This window comes from Bombus bifarius, unplaced genomic scaffold (assembly GCF_011952205.1).
Source record: "Bombus bifarius isolate JDL3187 unplaced genomic scaffold, Bbif_JDL3187 scf7180000008000, whole genome shotgun sequence".
Taxonomy (NCBI): Eukaryota; Metazoa; Arthropoda; class Insecta; order Hymenoptera; family Apidae; genus Bombus; species Bombus bifarius.
Window position 1 is genome coordinate 1,736,730 of NW_022884379.1, and position 18,640 is coordinate 1,755,369.

At 39.9% G+C, this 18,640-nt stretch overlaps 2 protein-coding genes across 9 annotated transcripts in view; both read left to right on the plus strand.

Moving 5' to 3' along the window:
- Window positions 1-6,769, plus strand: part of LOC117206286 — a 34,536-nt gene extending 27,767 nt beyond the window's left edge. For 5 of the 6 annotated variants that reach the window (XM_033445472.1, XM_033445473.1, XM_033445474.1 and 2 more), the window contains 4 exons: window positions 31-2,280; window positions 3,015-3,265; window positions 3,392-3,808; window positions 3,899-6,769. In XM_033445472.1, the coding sequence (XP_033301363.1) occupies window positions 45-2,280; window positions 3,015-3,265; window positions 3,392-3,808; window positions 3,899-4,888 (3,894 nt within the window). In that variant the 5' untranslated portion in view covers window positions 31-44 and the 3' untranslated portion in view covers window positions 4,889-6,769. The remainder of the gene's footprint in view (window positions 1-30; window positions 2,281-3,014; window positions 3,266-3,391; window positions 3,809-3,898) is intronic. The other variant, XM_033445476.1, reaches the window with a different exon arrangement.
- A 734-nt stretch (window positions 6,770-7,503) lies between these two features.
- LOC117206287 (ral guanine nucleotide dissociation stimulator) overlaps window positions 7,504-18,640 on the plus strand; it is a 43,911-nt gene continuing 32,774 nt past the window's right edge. For all 3 annotated transcript variants that reach the window (XM_033445480.1, XM_033445479.1, XM_033445482.1), the window contains exon 1: window positions 7,504-8,109. In XM_033445480.1, coding sequence (XP_033301371.1) covers window positions 8,093-8,109 — 17 coding nt within the window. In that variant the 5' untranslated portion in view covers window positions 7,504-8,092. The remainder of the gene's footprint in view (window positions 8,110-18,640) is intronic.

The window sequence follows — 18,640 nt, forward strand, 5'->3', positions numbered from 1 at the left end:
ATGAATTTCTGTGTTTCTTGTTTACCGCAGGTTAAACGCTCCAAATGGAATTGCCTTCGGCTCCAGATCGTCGTTTAGAAGCTCAAGAAGGTTCTACCTCGGCTGATTTAGCGGAAACGGTTAGTGGTGGTGCATTGACTATAGAATCAGCGAAAACGATTGGTGCGTCGACGACAGTGTCGTCGTCAACTACATCGGAGAACGGATCAACGAAGCGCGACAATGATGCCGATTCTTCGATGGCTACCGAAGAAATACGCGATGCTACTCGTCGATCCGTCGACAACCAAGTGTTCATCAATCTAGAATTATGTGAGGCTCCGGTCGAGACCTCGAACAACTTTTCACACGGCGAAGGTCAATTAGACATCTCCGGTATGGGTCTGAAACTTGGAAAAGATAAGACGCAACCTGAAGATGCGGGTATCGATGTAGAGGTGAAATCGAACGAATCCGTGGATGAACAAGATTGTTCGATGTCGACGCCGACGCCGATGCCGACGCTGACGTTGACGCCGACGCTAACGCCGACGCTGACGCCGACGCTGATACTGACGCCGACGCCGACGCCGACGCCGACGCCGACGCCAACGTCGATGTCGTTGTCGGTTCAGTGTACCGAGAAAGAGACAGACGATTCTAAAGTGGATGATAGCTACGGTGCAGGATTCACCACCTCATCGCCGTTGTGTAGAAAAAGACCGCCCAGCGATTTTTTGCCGATCAATGCGGAGATCAAGCGGATCGGCGTTGAAATTTCGGAGAATGAATCGAATCAAGTAAGAAGCGACGTGAGGAGGATCTCACCGGTGTTGGTGAGCCTCCGAGAGCGTACCCTGGGTGAGATATCCCTGTCGTCGAACTCGTGCCTGTTCGACGACGATGTCAACAGTCGATGCATCTCAAGGAACAATAGGATTATCGATGATTTATTAACGAGTGGTTGTAGGTTATCAACGAATGTAAGCGTGGACGGTTCTTTTCAAACGAATCACGGTTCCGAGGAGATAAGCTGTACCGAGTCGGAGCATAGGGTCTGCAGAGTAACGACGTCGCCGGAAGGTGAATGTACCAACGGCAGCGTCGAGGAGGCGCTGGTAGAGCCCTGTAAAAAGCTCGAATACTCGGACTCGTTTATTGATGAGGATTCTTGTTGTTCGCTGTCGCGCGACAGCCCCGAGAGAAATCTCAGCAAGTGCCAGGAACCGAAACAGTGCGAGGAGCCCATCGAGGAGTGCTCGTGTAGCGACACTATGCCTGCGAATAGTGCTTGCACAGCACCGGTTATAAACAACAAGCAGTTGATTGAAATGATGAAAAGTTCTTTACCCCAATTAGTGGTTAAGATAGATCAGATTAATGTGTCGCAGTACTTCTCACCGGAACAGAAAGATGCGAAATGTATGACCGTCGCCTCGAAGAAGAAGCAGAAGAAGAACACCACGTGCAAGGCTGATGATAGCAACGTAGATGTAAGGATTGATCCCAAAGATACGTCGAAGAATGTATGTTCCGTTGAAAGGCGAAATTGCGAGGTCAGTGTCCAAAAGACTGAGTCACAGGACCATAAGGAGAAGAAGGACGATTCTCCTGCAGTATTCGATCTGCTACAGACCAAATTGATAAAATCAACTCCCATTATTTCTATGAAAGAATGCAAGGTGATCTTGCAAAGGATAACATTGCCGAAAACGGTAAAAGCGACGACGGAGGAGAAACCGGAACAAGATGAAACGCCAGCCACATCGGTAATAGAGAAATTAGCAGAGGATGAAGAAGTCGTGTTTTCCTTGCCTTTACCCTCCACGGAGGATTTACAGCCGTTGAACAATTTGGATTCGTCTGAAACGACACCAAGTTCACCGGAGATGTTGGAACCTACCACGGATGTCCCAGAAGCTATTGACACAGAGACGGAAACCGAAACCGGGTCCGATAGCTCCGAAATGTCAACCACGACCAATGTACGTGGATGTGAGGATGATACCGCTTCTGATCAAATATCGTGTCAGGAGAACGAGTCCATGTGCTGCGTTGATATTAATCCGGAGATCATATCGAGGTTGGAGCCTGAGAGGCCGGAAGCTTTTACAGAAGATTCAGCGGAAAGTCTAGCGCTTGCCACTGGTGCGCGGGACGAAGTTAGATCGGATGGAAGCGATTCTGGTTTAGGAAGCGAGATACCCGGTGATCCTGGGCCTGCACCGGTTCCCGAAAGCGATTCCGAAACTTCTTTCTTGGATAGGATACCCGATGATATTCTCTCCGATAAAGAAAAAGGTAATTAAACGCATCGTTCTTTGGTGTAGCTCCTTCTTTTTTCCATTTGAAAATGAATAAAATATATTCTATAAATATGTCGGAGATGGAAGGACAGCGGGATTTCCCGTCCCTAATGTTGGGAAAACCCCCAATACCATAGCCTAGACTTTTACTATAGCCGCCCTTAAGTAATAAAAATAAGAAATAGTCTTAATGTTCCTACTTGATTTTATGACGATGGGTTCGGGCTCGAAATGACATAGCGGGTCACTAGACATAGCCACGGACACGGAAGGGACATGTACCTGACAGAGGTATGAAATGATTATATGGCTCTCCTTAAAAACAAAGATTGACCCGAGAAGTGGGGACAGGAGTATATAAGGGCAGCTTCTTTTGGATTAAGGGAGAGTTAGTTTGTTAGTTAGTCGTTGGACGAACCGTCGAGAAGTTACCCGAATCGAGTAGTACGTTGATACTTGTCCTCCCGTGGACCGTGGATTCGTTCATAGCCTCTTATAGTGTCCACATTCGTATTGATAAATATTAGCTACATTCGCGACGGTAAAGTAAGTAAAGGTTCATCGAACGCCCCAAAATGTCAACCTGACTCCACAAATACTTATGTAAAAGAATTTTTTTGACAAATTAATTTTAATAATTGTGATATTGGGTTATAAACGATATGTCAGTGTATTTCTGAATATGTGAGAATATGATAGGAAAATACAAAGTACGATATTCTTTTTCAGTTGTGAATCAATTGGACAGTTTTGTACCGAATGTGGGTGTACCGGGTACACCACAACCATCATTGACGAATTTTCGGAGTCCTCCAAAGAGTAATTTAAAACGAAGATTGATGGACTGCATGGATGGGGCTCCTAGTCCGAAGAGAAGCAATACGGAAGAAACCATGAAAAAGAAACGCAATATTCAATTCGACGCTGTCACCGTGTATTATTTTCCCAGGGCACAGGGTTTCACTTGTGTACCTTCTCAGGTACATATTTTATACAATACAGATTTTATTTCGTCATAAATATTACGAAGAATATATTAGTGTTGTAGTATTAATGACATATAGTATGTATGAATATAACGTGGTAAATCGATTTATTTTTCTTAGGGTGGCAGCACCCTTGGCATGAGTGCGACGCATACTCATGCAGAACGGTTCTCGTTATCGGAGCATGCTGCTGAACAGAGGCGAATTCATCGTGCTAGACTAGCTCAATTGCGCTCCGAGCGTGCTGCAAATTGCGTATCGGAAGCAGCCTCCAGCTCCGAGGATCCCAGCGATGATACGGACGAGGAACAAAGTGATAACGAAGAACTGGATATCGATAGTTATTATTTCCTGCAGCCAGTACCTACGTGGCAGAGACGAGCTTTACTTAGGGCGGCTGGAGTACGTAGAATAGATGCTGTCGAAAAGGACGAGTGCCGTGACATTAGAGCTAGCAGAGAACATTGCGGTTGCGGGTGCAAAGGATATTGCGATCCAGAGAGTTGTCCTTGTAGTCGAGCTAATGTAAAGTGCCAGGTTAGTAGATCTATACTAAATACTATACGATAGAGTCACAGATTTTTCTAAGAAACAACTAAATCATACGACTGTGATATATGTTAATAGGTTGATAGAGCGGGTTTTCCTTGTGGATGTACCCGAGATGGTTGTGCGAATAGTTCAGGCAGGATTGAGTTCAATCCAGTACGAGTGCGAACGCATTTCATTCACACTCTCATGCGGCTGGAGTTAGAAAAAAAGCAACGAGAAGAAGAGAGTACGGATCACGACACTTCCGACAATCAAAACGGCAGAAGTCCGTTAAGAGAAATCAATTTGGGATCCGTGATGGAGAATAGGACCACAGAATCGTGTCTGAACAGTGGTGGATTTACGACGCTTCATTACGAAAATCACGACGCTAGGGACGGCGGGACGAATTGTCAGCCAGAAGTACCTGGTACTAGAGAGGATAGTCTGGATCTTTACGCAATTAGAGACGATTGCTATCCTAACGAAGACACTGTTGATGGTACGCAGGGACCTCAAAGGAAACTTCATCCTGAGTTTAGTCAAGCTTTTCAAACGTTCTCAGGCCAAACAAGTACCGGAGTAAACTTTCAACAGCCTACTTATCAGGACTATCAACCTTACGCTAACCTTCCTTCTACATCTAGGGTGCAATTTCAGCCGCAATTTCAAACGGTGCCAGGAAATCCAGGGTTCTCACACTATGCGCCTTATGGGCAAGACGCCGGATCAATTCAGGGAAACTGCCAGGTCCATCCCGGACAACACTCATCCAGTTACGAAACTAGCTTTGCCCAGGACGAAACAACCGGATCACAATACACGAATTTAAATTCGGTGCAGCCGATGAATACAGTGGTTCAACAAATAGGTAAACTAGAACCATTTTCAGAACTTTTGTCTGGTAGATATTCGTACTATGGTGAAATGGAGCCCGCGGCGCATGGTACTTACCACGGGAATGGAACCAAGGTCGAGGTAGAAAAGAACCAAGGTAACGAACAACAATCGGAAAGTACGGAAGAGTGTGACGAAAACTTTGGGGAAATTATTAAAAAGTCAATGGTTGAGACTGTATCCGCCTAGGTTAAACTGTAGATACGAAGAATTGTCTATCTGCGAATCCGTCAAATCGTTTTTGACCCATAGTGATTTATAACGAAAAATAGAATTTAACTTTCGTCATTGGAAACCTTGCGAATGAAAAAATAAGAAAAGAAGAAAAGAAGGATAACGAAAAAATATCTCGATAAGAAGGTGCTGGCAATTTGACCAGAAGATAGACTTCCATGCGTTAGATAAATCCGAGTAAATTGTTTATGTGGTTTTCGAATAGAACAAAGATTCTTTTCGAGAATCACTCGCGTTCAACTATGATGAGTCCCGTGGATGTCGTTAGAAAAATTATACGTGTGCGTCCGCCCGGGATGGAAGCTTGAGACATTGTCCTTGTTCCTTTATTATAAGATTGTCGATTGTATAATTGATCGAATGGATAAGACGATGTTCTCAATAAACGTGAAGAGAATCCGGGGCCGCCAGTTCGGTGAAGGATTTTCGGGGAAGGTCTTCGTCGAAAATCTCCATGAACAGTCTCCTTGACACGAAGTTGCAGAAGATATTCAACGAGGTTGTGACCAAGAAACAACATATGGGATCAGTTTAGATTGCAGTTTATAATACTTAACTTTAATATTACGATCGCGGGCCTTGTGTCTTTGTAAAAAAGAACAGAAAAAAAAGAAGGTTTTTTCGGATCCGTGTGACAGCTGCGATGGCGAACAACTTAGTATTTATAGCGAATTCGAAAGATGTTCGCGTTGCTGATTAGAAAGGAAGACAGGCACATGATTGTACACACAAAACACATATATATGTGACCACGAAATGTGAACGATTGTGATACTTGTGCATATGAAAATGCAGTTTGCCAGGATCGTAGGTTAAGAAAATAAATTATGGGACTTTTTTATGCCAGTTAGTAAGGGATCGAGTTTGAATGGTTTTTCAATCAACAGACCATGATAAATGACGATAGAGAATAGATTTTCCGTCGTATTCTAATAAATTCAGAAGCATCGCGGTTATTTACATGTTTCCAATGTTAAAGGAACCATGATTGGTTGGCATACCAAGCGCACGCTGTCTACAGAACATATAACGTTTAAGGTCTCATATATTTTTTTCATTCTTTCATATGGCACCTTGAAATTGCAGGTCCTTTTTTAATATCACGCACATTGCGCGAGGAATAGCAAAATGTGAAAACTTTTTGACGAAAATGCATAAGTTATCGATTATTGAGGATTCTCGAACCCAAATGATCAACGGCTCAATTTTGTTGTCTGTCTATATTCGCAATTTCAAGGTAAGAGTTAACACGAACAAAGTAAAGAAAAGATACCCGCGCGAGGTTTTCTCATTTTTTGAAAAACTATTGCGGTAAACAAAGTCTGATGGCAAATATTATCTCATTCGGATGTTGTTTTGCACACCCATTGTTATTCACCTTGTAGATTTTCAGACATAGACCTCTTTAGCATCCCGGGACGTTGATCGCTATACCCACGATTGATTAAAATATGAAACGTAAGAAAACAATGATAAGACGATAGTATTAAATTTATACATACTTATTGGATGTGTCAGCTCCCAAGCACTTTTGACGATCTTCTATTTCCGTATTTTACACTGTGTTCATCGTCGCTGATTGGTGCCTAAAATCGTTACGTTTGTTGTCAGTGTACAGTGATAACGAAATCTCACTATCGAAAATAGAAGAAACGAAAGGAACATAGATTTAACGCGTTGAAACATTGCGAGGGATGTGACACCTCCGTATGACATAAATATACATATAAACTATACGTATGTAAGTAACTTTTAGAGTATTTGAGTAAAAAAAGGCATACCTAGTTGATAGCGTTTTATTAAATGTTGTGAAAAAGTCTCTTGTCTACCGTGTAATGTGTTGTCTTATTATGTGTGCGTCGTTTCGTTTTTTGTTATTATTTCTACATTCACGATACCATTCCCCAAGATCCTTTGTTTATTTTATCGTTATTATGTTGAAAGCAGTTCATGAAAAATCATATTTTTTATGTGATTCTTTTCAATATATTGTTCATGATCCTGTCTTATTAATTACTTTAGTTGCATAGGTATATCCGGCTGTGCAAGTAACGCAGTGTAAAAATACTTTTCCTACCTTTATTATATCCTATTTGTCCTTATTTAATGTTGCGATAACATGCAATTACAGGGCACTAACATACATTTATTACCATTCGCATGAACGAAGCAGGAAATCTTACAAAACATCGTAAATTAGTATTAGCGATTTGTCCGCGTAAGCTAAAATTAACACTTCTTTACAATGACAATTTAAACATACCGCTAAATTACTCTTCAAATTTCCTGCCTTGGAGCGTAGCTGCGCGCGCACCACCAACATGGCGTCCGTAGCGGGAATCCTGTACATATAGTGGTGACGTTTATTCGCGATATTATTCAAATTACAAATTACTTCCGAAATAGTGACTGATACGGCCGACTAGTCTTCAAAAAGATAACACAAACGACTTGTTCTGTATGACGATATACTCCAATTTCAAACCAATCGTTTCTACCTACCGTTCGTATGTGATTTGGGGTGGGAGGTGACGTGATGGAAGGGAAAGCATTAGCAAGTTGTTGAGTTGAGTGTCGCTGGAAGTTAGCGCCTGCCCGTGAGCCTGTACGGAGGTTAGTTTAGTTGGTGCGGTAAAATTTCATATTCGGGCTTTCTTCCTTCTTGCTCGGTCAATGAAACACGAAAATCGCAGATTAAATCGAATGGAAGTGGCGTGTGGTGCGAGACGCGTGTCGATGGCGTAATTAAAAAAAAATTTGCTTTTGTTTCGAACGGTGAATACAACGGCGTGCTAGTGTCGTTGACGTTTCATGTGTCAGTGTCCTCTCTCTCTCTCTCTCTCTTTCTCTCCCTGTTTTCCTCTCTTACGTCTGCCCTTTCCCGTCTCCGATCCTTTTCTATCTCGTCCCTTTCTATATACGTTATAACCATCGCACCAACAAGCCGCGTTCGTTGTTGCAATGCCAGATGACAGGTGCGAGGCGCTACCATTGGTGTTTATTAACGAGTCCTTCGAGTGTCCTGCGAATTTAGGATACGCCGCAGAATGACGAGCGTAAGGTTGTTCTACCGGAAGGGCGGAGAAGAGGACCGAAGACGACGACCACGACGACGATCTCGAATTCCCTCGCGCTAGCGGTGGGCTATGAGCGCTGACAATGGGGACGACTCCTTGGTAATTATCATACCTTTCTCTTTTTTATTGCTCCCTCTTGTTCCGTCTCTCTGTCGCGTCTGGTTCCGTGTCCGTGTATCGTGGCCAGCGAAATACACAGGTTGACAGAGAGCAACGCGCGGCTTCGCCGTGCGGAAATAATCGTGGATTTGAAAGCTCTTTCTGTCTCTTTCTATCTTTCCTTCTTTCATCTTTGTCTAACGTAAACGCGGTCACCGAGGAAATATTCCTGCTGGCGGGAATATTCGTAGGAAACATATGTATGTATGTATTTCAGTTTAGCGTATTGGGAATGGTGTATTATAAAACAGTCGGTCGCGAGTTAAAAATATTATGAAACGACTGACACAAGGAACGTTGCCTTATCGTAATTTTTTTACGTAATCAACGAAACAGGAAGTATACGATACAATATTTAAACAGGAGAATCGTAAAATTGCAGGGTTATTGTCGTCAATGTCGTCAGCGTGAGTTAATTTCGATTTACCTTGTAACGAGCTTCGACCTTTTGACAATTACTAACTACGCTGACTAATCAACTCGTATGGGATTCTAGCCGGGAACTGACGTATTCATGTCGTTCAAATTCGGTAGTTACGAAGAATAAAATTTAACAAGTTTTACGAACGTTTGTCGTCATTTTGCCTGATTTTATATACAGAGTGCTATCACTACCGATAATTTTCGTACATAATGAAATAGTATGTTTAGATCTGGAAAAGAAGAAAGGTCATAGATCGTATCTCTGTTCCATCGTGTACAGTGTTAATTGCTAATAACTCAGATGTTGTCACGTGTTTTTCATCCACGTGATCCGAGTGGACAGATGAGTCTGTACCGAGTAAAAGTAATTTCTTGCGGCTAGTGATATTTCTTGCTCGATAGCCGGAGTTGTGAAACTCGCTTTACGTTTCGTAAGTTCGCCACCGGTTAGCCACAAGACAAAATGGAACGAGAGTAGAATACGATTTTCGACTAAGACGTGGTTTTAACCTTAATGCGTTCTTTCGGCCATTTTAGATCATATCGTATTCTTCCAAAATTACAAAAATATTTCAAGCTCTTAACCATTATCCAAGAGGTTGGATCAGTGTTGTTATGAGCGTTGAATATTTTATTTCATAACGATTGAAGAGGCCTGTGCTCCTATGTGATAATTTTTACGTTAGAGATATCGAAGAAGATTGAAACATAAAATTTCGAGGGTCGCAGCAAAGTCAAATAAGTTTGCTACATTCACTTAAGGATTACTCAAAGATCACATGTTCTTGTTTGTCTTCTTTATGATGATTTTATTCAAATTTTATTCTAATTTTATTCGCGATATAAGATGTTCCTTGTTCAAGTATGTTTCGTTGACCTTTCCTCTTTTGCCTCGTGGACAAAATCGTAATGCAGCGGACAGCTTGTAGTTCGATGGAACACGTTCAATAACTCGAGAGTCAATGAAACTTGCGCACGCCTCGCGCACGCGAAGGTATGCTTACTATCGAGGGATGCCGTTCTGTTTATGTTAGAAATTAATCGGTCGACCATATCATTCTCGTGTGTTACATACCCTCGTTGCTTCACGGCTTGTAATTGGAACGTTGGAATATTATTCTTATTCCCGTTGTTTACAACTGGAACTGTATTTGACCGATATTGGATGACAAATATTTCACGTAATAGATGTTTATCGATTCACCGCATAACCAACGTTCAAACAATAAGAATTTACGTTTATATAACTAGGTCCCATTGGCAAGAGCAAAAGAAATTATTAACATTTCTATGTACCATATTGTAGGTTATATGTAGAAAAAGATATAAATTCATTTAGCTTTTCTTATTCTCAGACTCGAGTATTTTCTCGAGTATCTTAATAAAAAATTCCGCTATACCGAGCGAAATTAATGAATAATTCAAAATTTGATTGCTCTTATGTTCTTTGAAAATTTTATAGTTTCAAAGTGCAGAAGTCCTTAATCTCCTTGTTTTTGTAGACTCTAGTACCTTCTACTAGTCGGTAGTGGAAACGTTGTCCGGATAGTTTCCTTCTCGATCGCGTTGACCGTCTATAAGCACTCGTAGCTGCCGATTCCTTGGCCATCTCGTACGCTCTGCCTGGCGCTATGAGAAAGGCAGGGCGGCATAACGCTTATGAGAATGCAAAGTAATACGTGTCAAGTCTAACGAGGCGCGTCGCGGAATGCAGGAGGCGAGAAAGAAGTGCGGGCATCGCGAACGCGTACGTAAAGAACGGCTAGAACTCTTCAATACAGGATGTTTCAAAAAGTATTGTAAATTTAATTGCATGAAAACTGATTCCTCGTTTAGTTAAGTTCCTGCTATTCTTTAATAAATTATCAACCTATAAAAATACATTGATCATGATTTAGGGTTAAACGACAAAATCTTAGTGAAAACCTTATTCATCGTACGATAACTAGATTGATTATACGGAGAAATATTTCTGCTCGTTAAATAATTCATAAATGAGAAGGTTAATATATATAGTAACGTGGTAAAAATTCAATCGGCAATGGACGTGTTTTAACTATAGATACGCCAATTATAATATACATATTATTCAACCATCACAACGTTTGTTTCTTCTTTCAAGCGTTCAGCATAGAAAAAAACATGGAAGAGAAAGTTACGCTCGTTTTTTATACGCAATATGTAGCATAGTACAGTTTGCCCGCGTTCTCGCCAAACGAAGATACTTTCGATTCACTTTTTGGAACACCCTGTATCTGTATACTTTGATTTCCGTGTTGGGTCACGCTTTCATCGAAAAGGAAAGGGAGCACGTTCGTGGCTCGAGCAAACTGTGACGATTCAGTGGTGATATGTAAATCCGAATATTTGCCTGACGTATCGCACGTCCCGTGATTCAAGATGCAGTTACACAAAGAGGTCTATTTCGTAGTTGGAAGTTGCTCCATTGTTGGTTCGAAGACCTGAGAGATAGGCTCCGGGACACTCCTTCGGGAAATACGTCTTCGGTCAGATGCTCCTCGATAGAACAAACAAGGAATTTGTGCAAGAAACTCGAACGATAAACTAGTCGATCCGGCGCGTTCGATAGATGCTGGACGTGCCAATACCACGGGTACTGTTACTTCTAGTTATTCGACTCAAGGTGAAGAGAAAATCTACCTTCGTAGAAAAAAGTCGACCAGATGAGTTCTTCCAATGTCTTGCGATCTTTTCTATATTTTTTCTTACACTGAATCGTATCGCCGTATAGACACAGATTAATCTCTTGTTTTACGATTTTCCTTCCGGGCATATACACGTTGGAGCCTTAATTATTTTGATATTTTAAAAGCACAGTAAAATTTCATTTATTTGGACTATCGAGGGACAAACATTTCAATAAAATCAGAGTTCAACGCTTCTCTTTGCTAGTTGTAATTTTTCATTCATATATTTTCGTGAGTCATTGTACGTACAAATTCGCTTTTATACAATACGATATAAAAATATTTCTTGAAAAAATGATTCTAGTGGCAATTACGAGATATGGCTTGAGACTTTTGCACGCTTTTCTTATAGTACGATGGAAAAGACGCGAGATGCTCCAATTCTCCGGTACGCGCTTCGCACGAATCAATCTTCTCACGAGCGTGGTTCGATCGTGAGAAAGGCGGATATTCATTCAGAATTCAGTACGAAACGAGAGGAATCCTTTCTTTCTTTCTCTTTCTCTCTCTCTCTTTTTCTTCGCATCTGTCGCTTTCCTCCCCTCCTTCTTTGTCTACGTTTCCCGCGGTGGTCTCTGTTCCTCGTCGACGTCGACCGAACGGAAACGTGAAAGTAACCTGGACCACTGGATACGTTGCACGCGGCCACGCATTTCTCCAACCTGAAATCGATACGACTGGACTATGCGAGAGTCCATCTCACGAGTAAAACACCCATGTGAGAAAAGGACAGGGAATCGACCTACTGAATCGATACGGATCCTTGAACGCGTGAATCCTGTGGCGACTGGATCGCGAATGAGATGAATTTTAACATGTTAATCATCTATAAGTTATAATTTATTGCTAGACTCTCGGTAACAGGTATTCATGCAAGATTTTCTTTGTTTTTATGAGCTTATAGAAGGATAAATAGAATTTTAAGTAGGTAAGAACATATAGTATATATTTGTTACGTCCGGTAATCTAGAATCGTAAACCAGAACCCATTTCTTGATCGAGGCGGTCAAACATAATTAGCCGGGCCGCAATAATTCTAAGGAACTGTTACAAAACTAAGCGTTTATATTTTACCGTTAGGTTCCTTAATTGTTATAAAATATATTCAAGTCGAGATGTTCCTTATGGTTATCGATCTATCAGGTAAAAAATGGGAAGATCGAGTTTTTTCCCCAGTTCAACAGTCATTTCGACCCTCAAGCGGCCGGTGGTGGGGCGACCAACCCCCTGCAATAATTTTCCTCTGCGACAGTATCGTCAGCGAACTTCTGGTTTGTCATCCTTAGATCAGTCGACATCTCTTGACTGATTTTTCATCTTCGCCTCAGTCAATATCTCTAGAATGGTTTTCCACCCTTAGATCAGTCATCTTTTTAACTTATATCTATACACACCGAGCGTAACTGCCTATGTCTAGAAAGTTGTTGGAATAAAATGTATATTGTAACCTATTACTTGATTGTTATAATCAATTCAACCATCTTTATTATTCTAAACGAAATAGGGGATCGATCATTTCGTGGCGTCGATTATCTGATCGTAACGGAAATTTACTACTCCCCTTGACGCGCTTCCTCGAGATCGCGTCTCTCCGCGAACGATAGAACAATATTATTGAAATATTTGGATATTGAGGTATTAGGACTGATACGTCAGACTGGAATTGGCCTCAAATGTAATTGGAAGGATATTTATTCTGTTATAAAATTAGAGAGTCGCTTGACAAAAATGGAATAAACTTCAGTATCTGAGGAAGATTCACCGTGGAAATTAATAAGCATCGTGTGTATGGGAATACAAGCCTTGCCAATTGTTTTGTAATCGCGTGTCTCACGGAGAATTTAACTCGTGCCTTGTTTAAGATATTAGATCTACTTAAAGCCTTTAACGTGATTTTCTGTGTCGATGAAGGACAACGTCTCCCTTAACGAGACGAAGGTTATAATATTCAAGGCATGTGCGTGATCCTAAACGAAAATCACAGAAACAAAACAGAATACATAAATATTATAAATGTTATCTAAAAATGTACTTGTCGATTTTTTGTAGTGTTCAAATGGCGTTCGAATCATACAACGATTCTCGGTGATAAAATTACATTATGCGTTTTCTTCTCGCAGATTTAGACGATTAGATCGAACGGAATTACAAAGTCACGAACGAATGTCGATCGCATTCCTTTCTGCTACTTTTATCGCTGTTTTAAGATGATACGTAATGCAAGAAATATAAAACTGAAGGAAAAGTGATTCGTCATGATGTTAAAAAGAGAAATATAAAAATATCGACGTCTTGGTTTACATTTAAGAGGTTTGAAACCGCAAGGAGGCCAGACCTGCGGACGTCAATCATGGAAGTGTATCGTGGTTCGAGCAGTTTCTTATTGGCGTTGTGAAACTGCTATCGGCTACGAAAGTCGAACGTTTGTACAAATGGCCGGATTACGATTAGAGAGATTAAAACATCCGCTTTTACTTTTGCGGAACTCTATACACCGTCTCGGTGGACGAATATTGGTTGTTACTTAATAAAGTATATAACTTGCTGTTGCAATTTGAAGGGAAAATTGCTGTGTAACGATTCGAGATATGAATGACTTTCTTTTTTCTATTCAGTTGCAATATTGCCTATGGTATCAATATCTTTTGTTACATATTTAACCAACAGTCTTAGCTTCAAAGATACTTTCTATTCGATAGTTCCATATTTTTTGTGAATTGTATTCTTCTTTTAAAATAATCAAATAGTCCGTGACTTCTGTCTCTCGTATTTGCATGAAAAATCTTTGTATAAAAGAACTTTCATTACTTTTATATTCAACGTTCTTCTTTCTTTTTTATTCTAAATTTTCTTTTATAGTAAAGTAAACGACTATTGAATTAAAAACAGACACGTTTGTCTCCAGTGAGTTACTACAATGCGTTAAGATCGAAGTTTACCGTCAGGGACTTGACCGACTTGAACCGTCCAACTCTTTCGACAGATTCGACCTTGATCGGAATATCATTTCCGCGAACATCGATATCATTACGACTACAAGTCGTAACACTCCGTCGCACGATGGGAACAAAAATACATCACTCTTTATCGATGCTTATCGATATCAAAAATATCGTTTGAACACCTGGCAGGTTAAGGAGACCACCATCGAAGCGATTGGTTTTCGTGCAAACGTAAAAACGTGATTCGTGGGTCGCGCGTGGGACACGCACGCGTCTCCTCCGTGACTCACAACACCTACATACGTGAGTCTGAAATCGCTCAAGGTTTCGGCGTGGTGCAATTCGGCCAAGCAATTTCGCGCGTTCCACGATCGACAGAGACGATAATTGTAAAATAAAAGGAGATTGTATATTTGAATGGTACTGGCCAGACGAATCAAATCGATCACAGGCGAAAAATGTGACAAGTCACATCAGTTATCTTTTAAAAAAGGGTGTAATTTCAAAATTCATTATATCGTCAATCGATCCTCAACGCTATTTTTTCGTTTGATCTTTTAGGATTAAATATCGTGTTTTGTCAACCTCTGGAACATTTACAAGATATTAATAACATTATTTATTGTATATGTGGACCAATATTGATTAAGTCAAGCTATGCCACTAACTTAAGGGGATGCCTTGAATTAGAATGTTTTAAAACAGCGTCTTTTTGTGATTTTTTTTAGAAGGGAAAGAAAGAAATGAAGTTATCGAATTTTGAGGCATGGTTTTATATATATTTAACGAATACAAAAAAATTTTTTTTAAAATAAAGAAAGAATTATAACAGATTTCTAGACCTATTTCATGGGCTGCAGTTTTCAATCGGCGTGAGAGATCCACCTCGTAATACTTGACCGCAACAAAAAACCAAAAAAGGATTAAATTATTGTATATGTTTCTTCTCGATGAACTGAAAAAGTTCGTCAAAAAGTTTATTTAAATAATTGTTATAGCACCTTGAAGTTTATTTTTTCTTTTTATAAAACACATCTTTTCTTTAAACCTGCCAAAATTTTTAATGTCACACTATTTCCTGCCTTTCTTTTAGTTCATCGAGAAGAAAAATATATAATAATTTAATCCTTTTTTGGTTTTTTGTTTCGGTCAAAAATTACGAGATGGATCTTTCACGCCGATTGAAAACTGTAGCCCATGAAATAGGTCTAGAAATCTGTTATAATTCTTTCTTTACTTTAAAAAAAATTTTTTTGTATTCGTTAAATATATATAAAACCATACCTCAAAATTCGATAACTTCATTTCTTTCTTTCCCTTCTAAGAAAAATCACAAAAAGACGTTGTTTTGGAGCATTCCAATTCAGGGCACTCCCTTAAGTCACTAACAACTAAACTAATATTATTCGTTTCTTATGAGACACGACAAGGAAAGAAAAAATAAGTGAAAAATCAATTAAACGAGAGGGAAATGAATTTATAGCGTGGTAACAGCGACTTTGTTGCACATATGATGATTAAATCACTAGGGCACTGCTGCTAATTGGATTCTCGATAGCTGTGTGCACAAAGAAACGGGTTTTGTTTGCTCTAATGGCTGGGAACCCAGACAGTTGACTACCACTGCTGGCAAACACGTGTTTTATATGGTTCGTTCTCGTGTGAAAGTGGAGAAAAGCTTTCGCGACCAAAGAACGTCCGATAACGATCGTATCGTCCTTAGCTCCTGGCTATTTTACTCAAAGACCTTGATTTTCCTTGAAATTTTGATTTATTCCGATCAAGTTTAAAAAATTATTTAGCATAAATTATTTTGATGAATTGCATTTGCCTGAGAGTGTTCCGCGAATTTCCTATTGAGCGAAGCTCACTCCGTCTACGATTAGAAATTTATTCACTGTAACTACATACGTGCTTCTTGTTTACGTATTTTGTAACTAGTACGTTCGATTTTTTCGCATCGAAAATTCCGTTTTATCGGCATTCACGGTTTAGTTAGCGTAATTACTTCACATAATTATGAATTCTGGCGCAATTTCCTCACTGAAATTCTCGTTTGTTAGTCTCTTACAATGCTTTATTATTTAAGAATTATACACACACATATATGTATGATTTTTAAATTTTATTTCATTCGCTTATATAACTCTTTATCATTTGCAATTTCTTATTTCTCCTATCTTTTCCTCTTTTTTTTTCGTAAATCTGCAAAATTCTGCTCATACGTTAGGGTTGGCACCTAATATTCCTCTCGAACAAACGTCTGTGATTCCGTACCATACTGATTATAACTGTTTCGTTCAATCGTAAATCTCATCAGCGATATTTCCTCTTCCCATCAGCAATATTTCCTCAACCAGTAATCCTATCATCTTCCATCTATCAAGCATCTAACGATTATGACCTTAGTCGCTATTTTTCAAAATAATCGTAGCCGGCGATCCCATCGTTCGGTTTATCGGCTTGTACCAGCATCGATACATCGTTTTATGTTTAAACGTGTTCCGTTAGTTGATTTCTTCCGTGTCAAGGCACACGTCGAACTCGCAGGACGTCCAGGAGATTCATCAGGCAGAGTTCTACCGAAGAAGAAACCGGCGTCCACGGATGATTTCACGAGAGAGTAACGGGGTTAATGAACATCGTCTCGCCTAGGGCGAACGTTTTATCGACTCTGTTTGGCTTTCTAGGAGTTATTTCGCTTGTACACGCGAACAGATGCTCGACAGCCTAGTCGCTACGAAAGTAAACGACCTTAAGACTGACACAGCACAGGCTGGATCGTAATTACTACCGGTAGTCTGCCGGTCCAAAAGCGAGAGGCTATGAATAACGAGGTTCCAATAGGCGCGAATCTCTTCACCGTTAAATTTTTCATTATACATTTTCATGGTTTTTCGGGAATAGAGGAAGCGTTTGCAAGCACTTTCTGCGAAGAATTTGTACTTTTTAGTGCACTGGTTTGTTGGAAGTGATGGCGATTGGACGATCAATTTGTCTACTTTGGAACGTCGCGTTATTGGAAAGATTTAGTTTTTAGGATAAGAGCTGGATCTCGGTAAATTTTTAAGCGTATTTCTGACGATTTATACTTGTCCGTACGTAATGATTTATTTAAAGGATGTCTGGCGAATTGCTAGGAATAAAATGTGATAATCAAATTAAATTTAGGATACTGCGTTATTAGATTCATTTCTTGTGATTTAATATTTAGGTACATTTAGTTAGATTTGTATTTCTTTCGATGACATGCATATTTTTAGATACAGAGACAGGTCAACGAGCTTTTTGCCTTCGTTGGAAAATTATTCTCTGTAACATTTACTCATGCGCCATGTCGTGCATACTTTTCGCTATGACTGGATCCGCTTTTTGTTCGTTTAATCAACGAACAATCAGGGCAAACGGTGTCCAAACACAGGAAAATGGAACGAGGATATCTCCAGATTGGTCCCTAGCGTAACACAAGGGGGTTCGTTTCCCGCCAATTCTAGGGGTGAGAGAAACTCGGTATCGATTTTACGTCCTGAACCATACTCTTGTGCAGACTGACACGAGTGGTCCGTTGGAGTACGCGTTCAAGCTAACAAGATTTACTGTTCGGTGAATTACAGGCAGGGTAAGAACAGAGCGAGATGAGGTGAAACAAAACGAATCGAAACGTGCCAGCGAGCGAAATGCACCAAGTCACGTATATGATCTCGCACGCTGCGGGTATAAACGTACCGCGAAATCCGCGAAAACGTAAATTTCACGTCTTGATGTCAACTTCCCAGAAGTTGAAATATAGACAGGCATCCGTTGGGAATGACTTCGTGGAAAGAGGAAAATTTAAATTAAATTAATTCTAAACAGGACGTGATGCACATTTCTTTTTCTAAACGATTTGATAATCTTTTAGTCGTTTCAACGAATATTTCATTATTAATTCTCTAAATTATTCGAACTATATGCTGTAATATTTCATAAACGATAATATTACATACACGATAAAATAATTCCAGCGAATTAGGACCACGTGCAATAACAAATTCATGAGTAACAAATATATAGATAATTATATGTACGCGGCGTTGTTTATACTATCTTATACTTTTTACGACAATTAAAACTAAAGATATCATATCACGGAGCATAATTTGCTACTTAGTTCTTTCGAATTACTAACTTGTATGTGCGCTGCTGTTGATAAACTTCGATTCTATATAAAATTCCGATACATCTTACAATTCTATTAAAAGAATAAGAATATTAAAAACGTTGAGTGTTTGTAATTCAATGACCAAATGCTGTGAATGACTTACACGCGTCTGTTTTTTCTTATTAAATGCCTTCAAATTTCCTTTCAAACTAGATGTTAAACTTCAGCTGTTATATTTAGACTATTGTTCACATTTT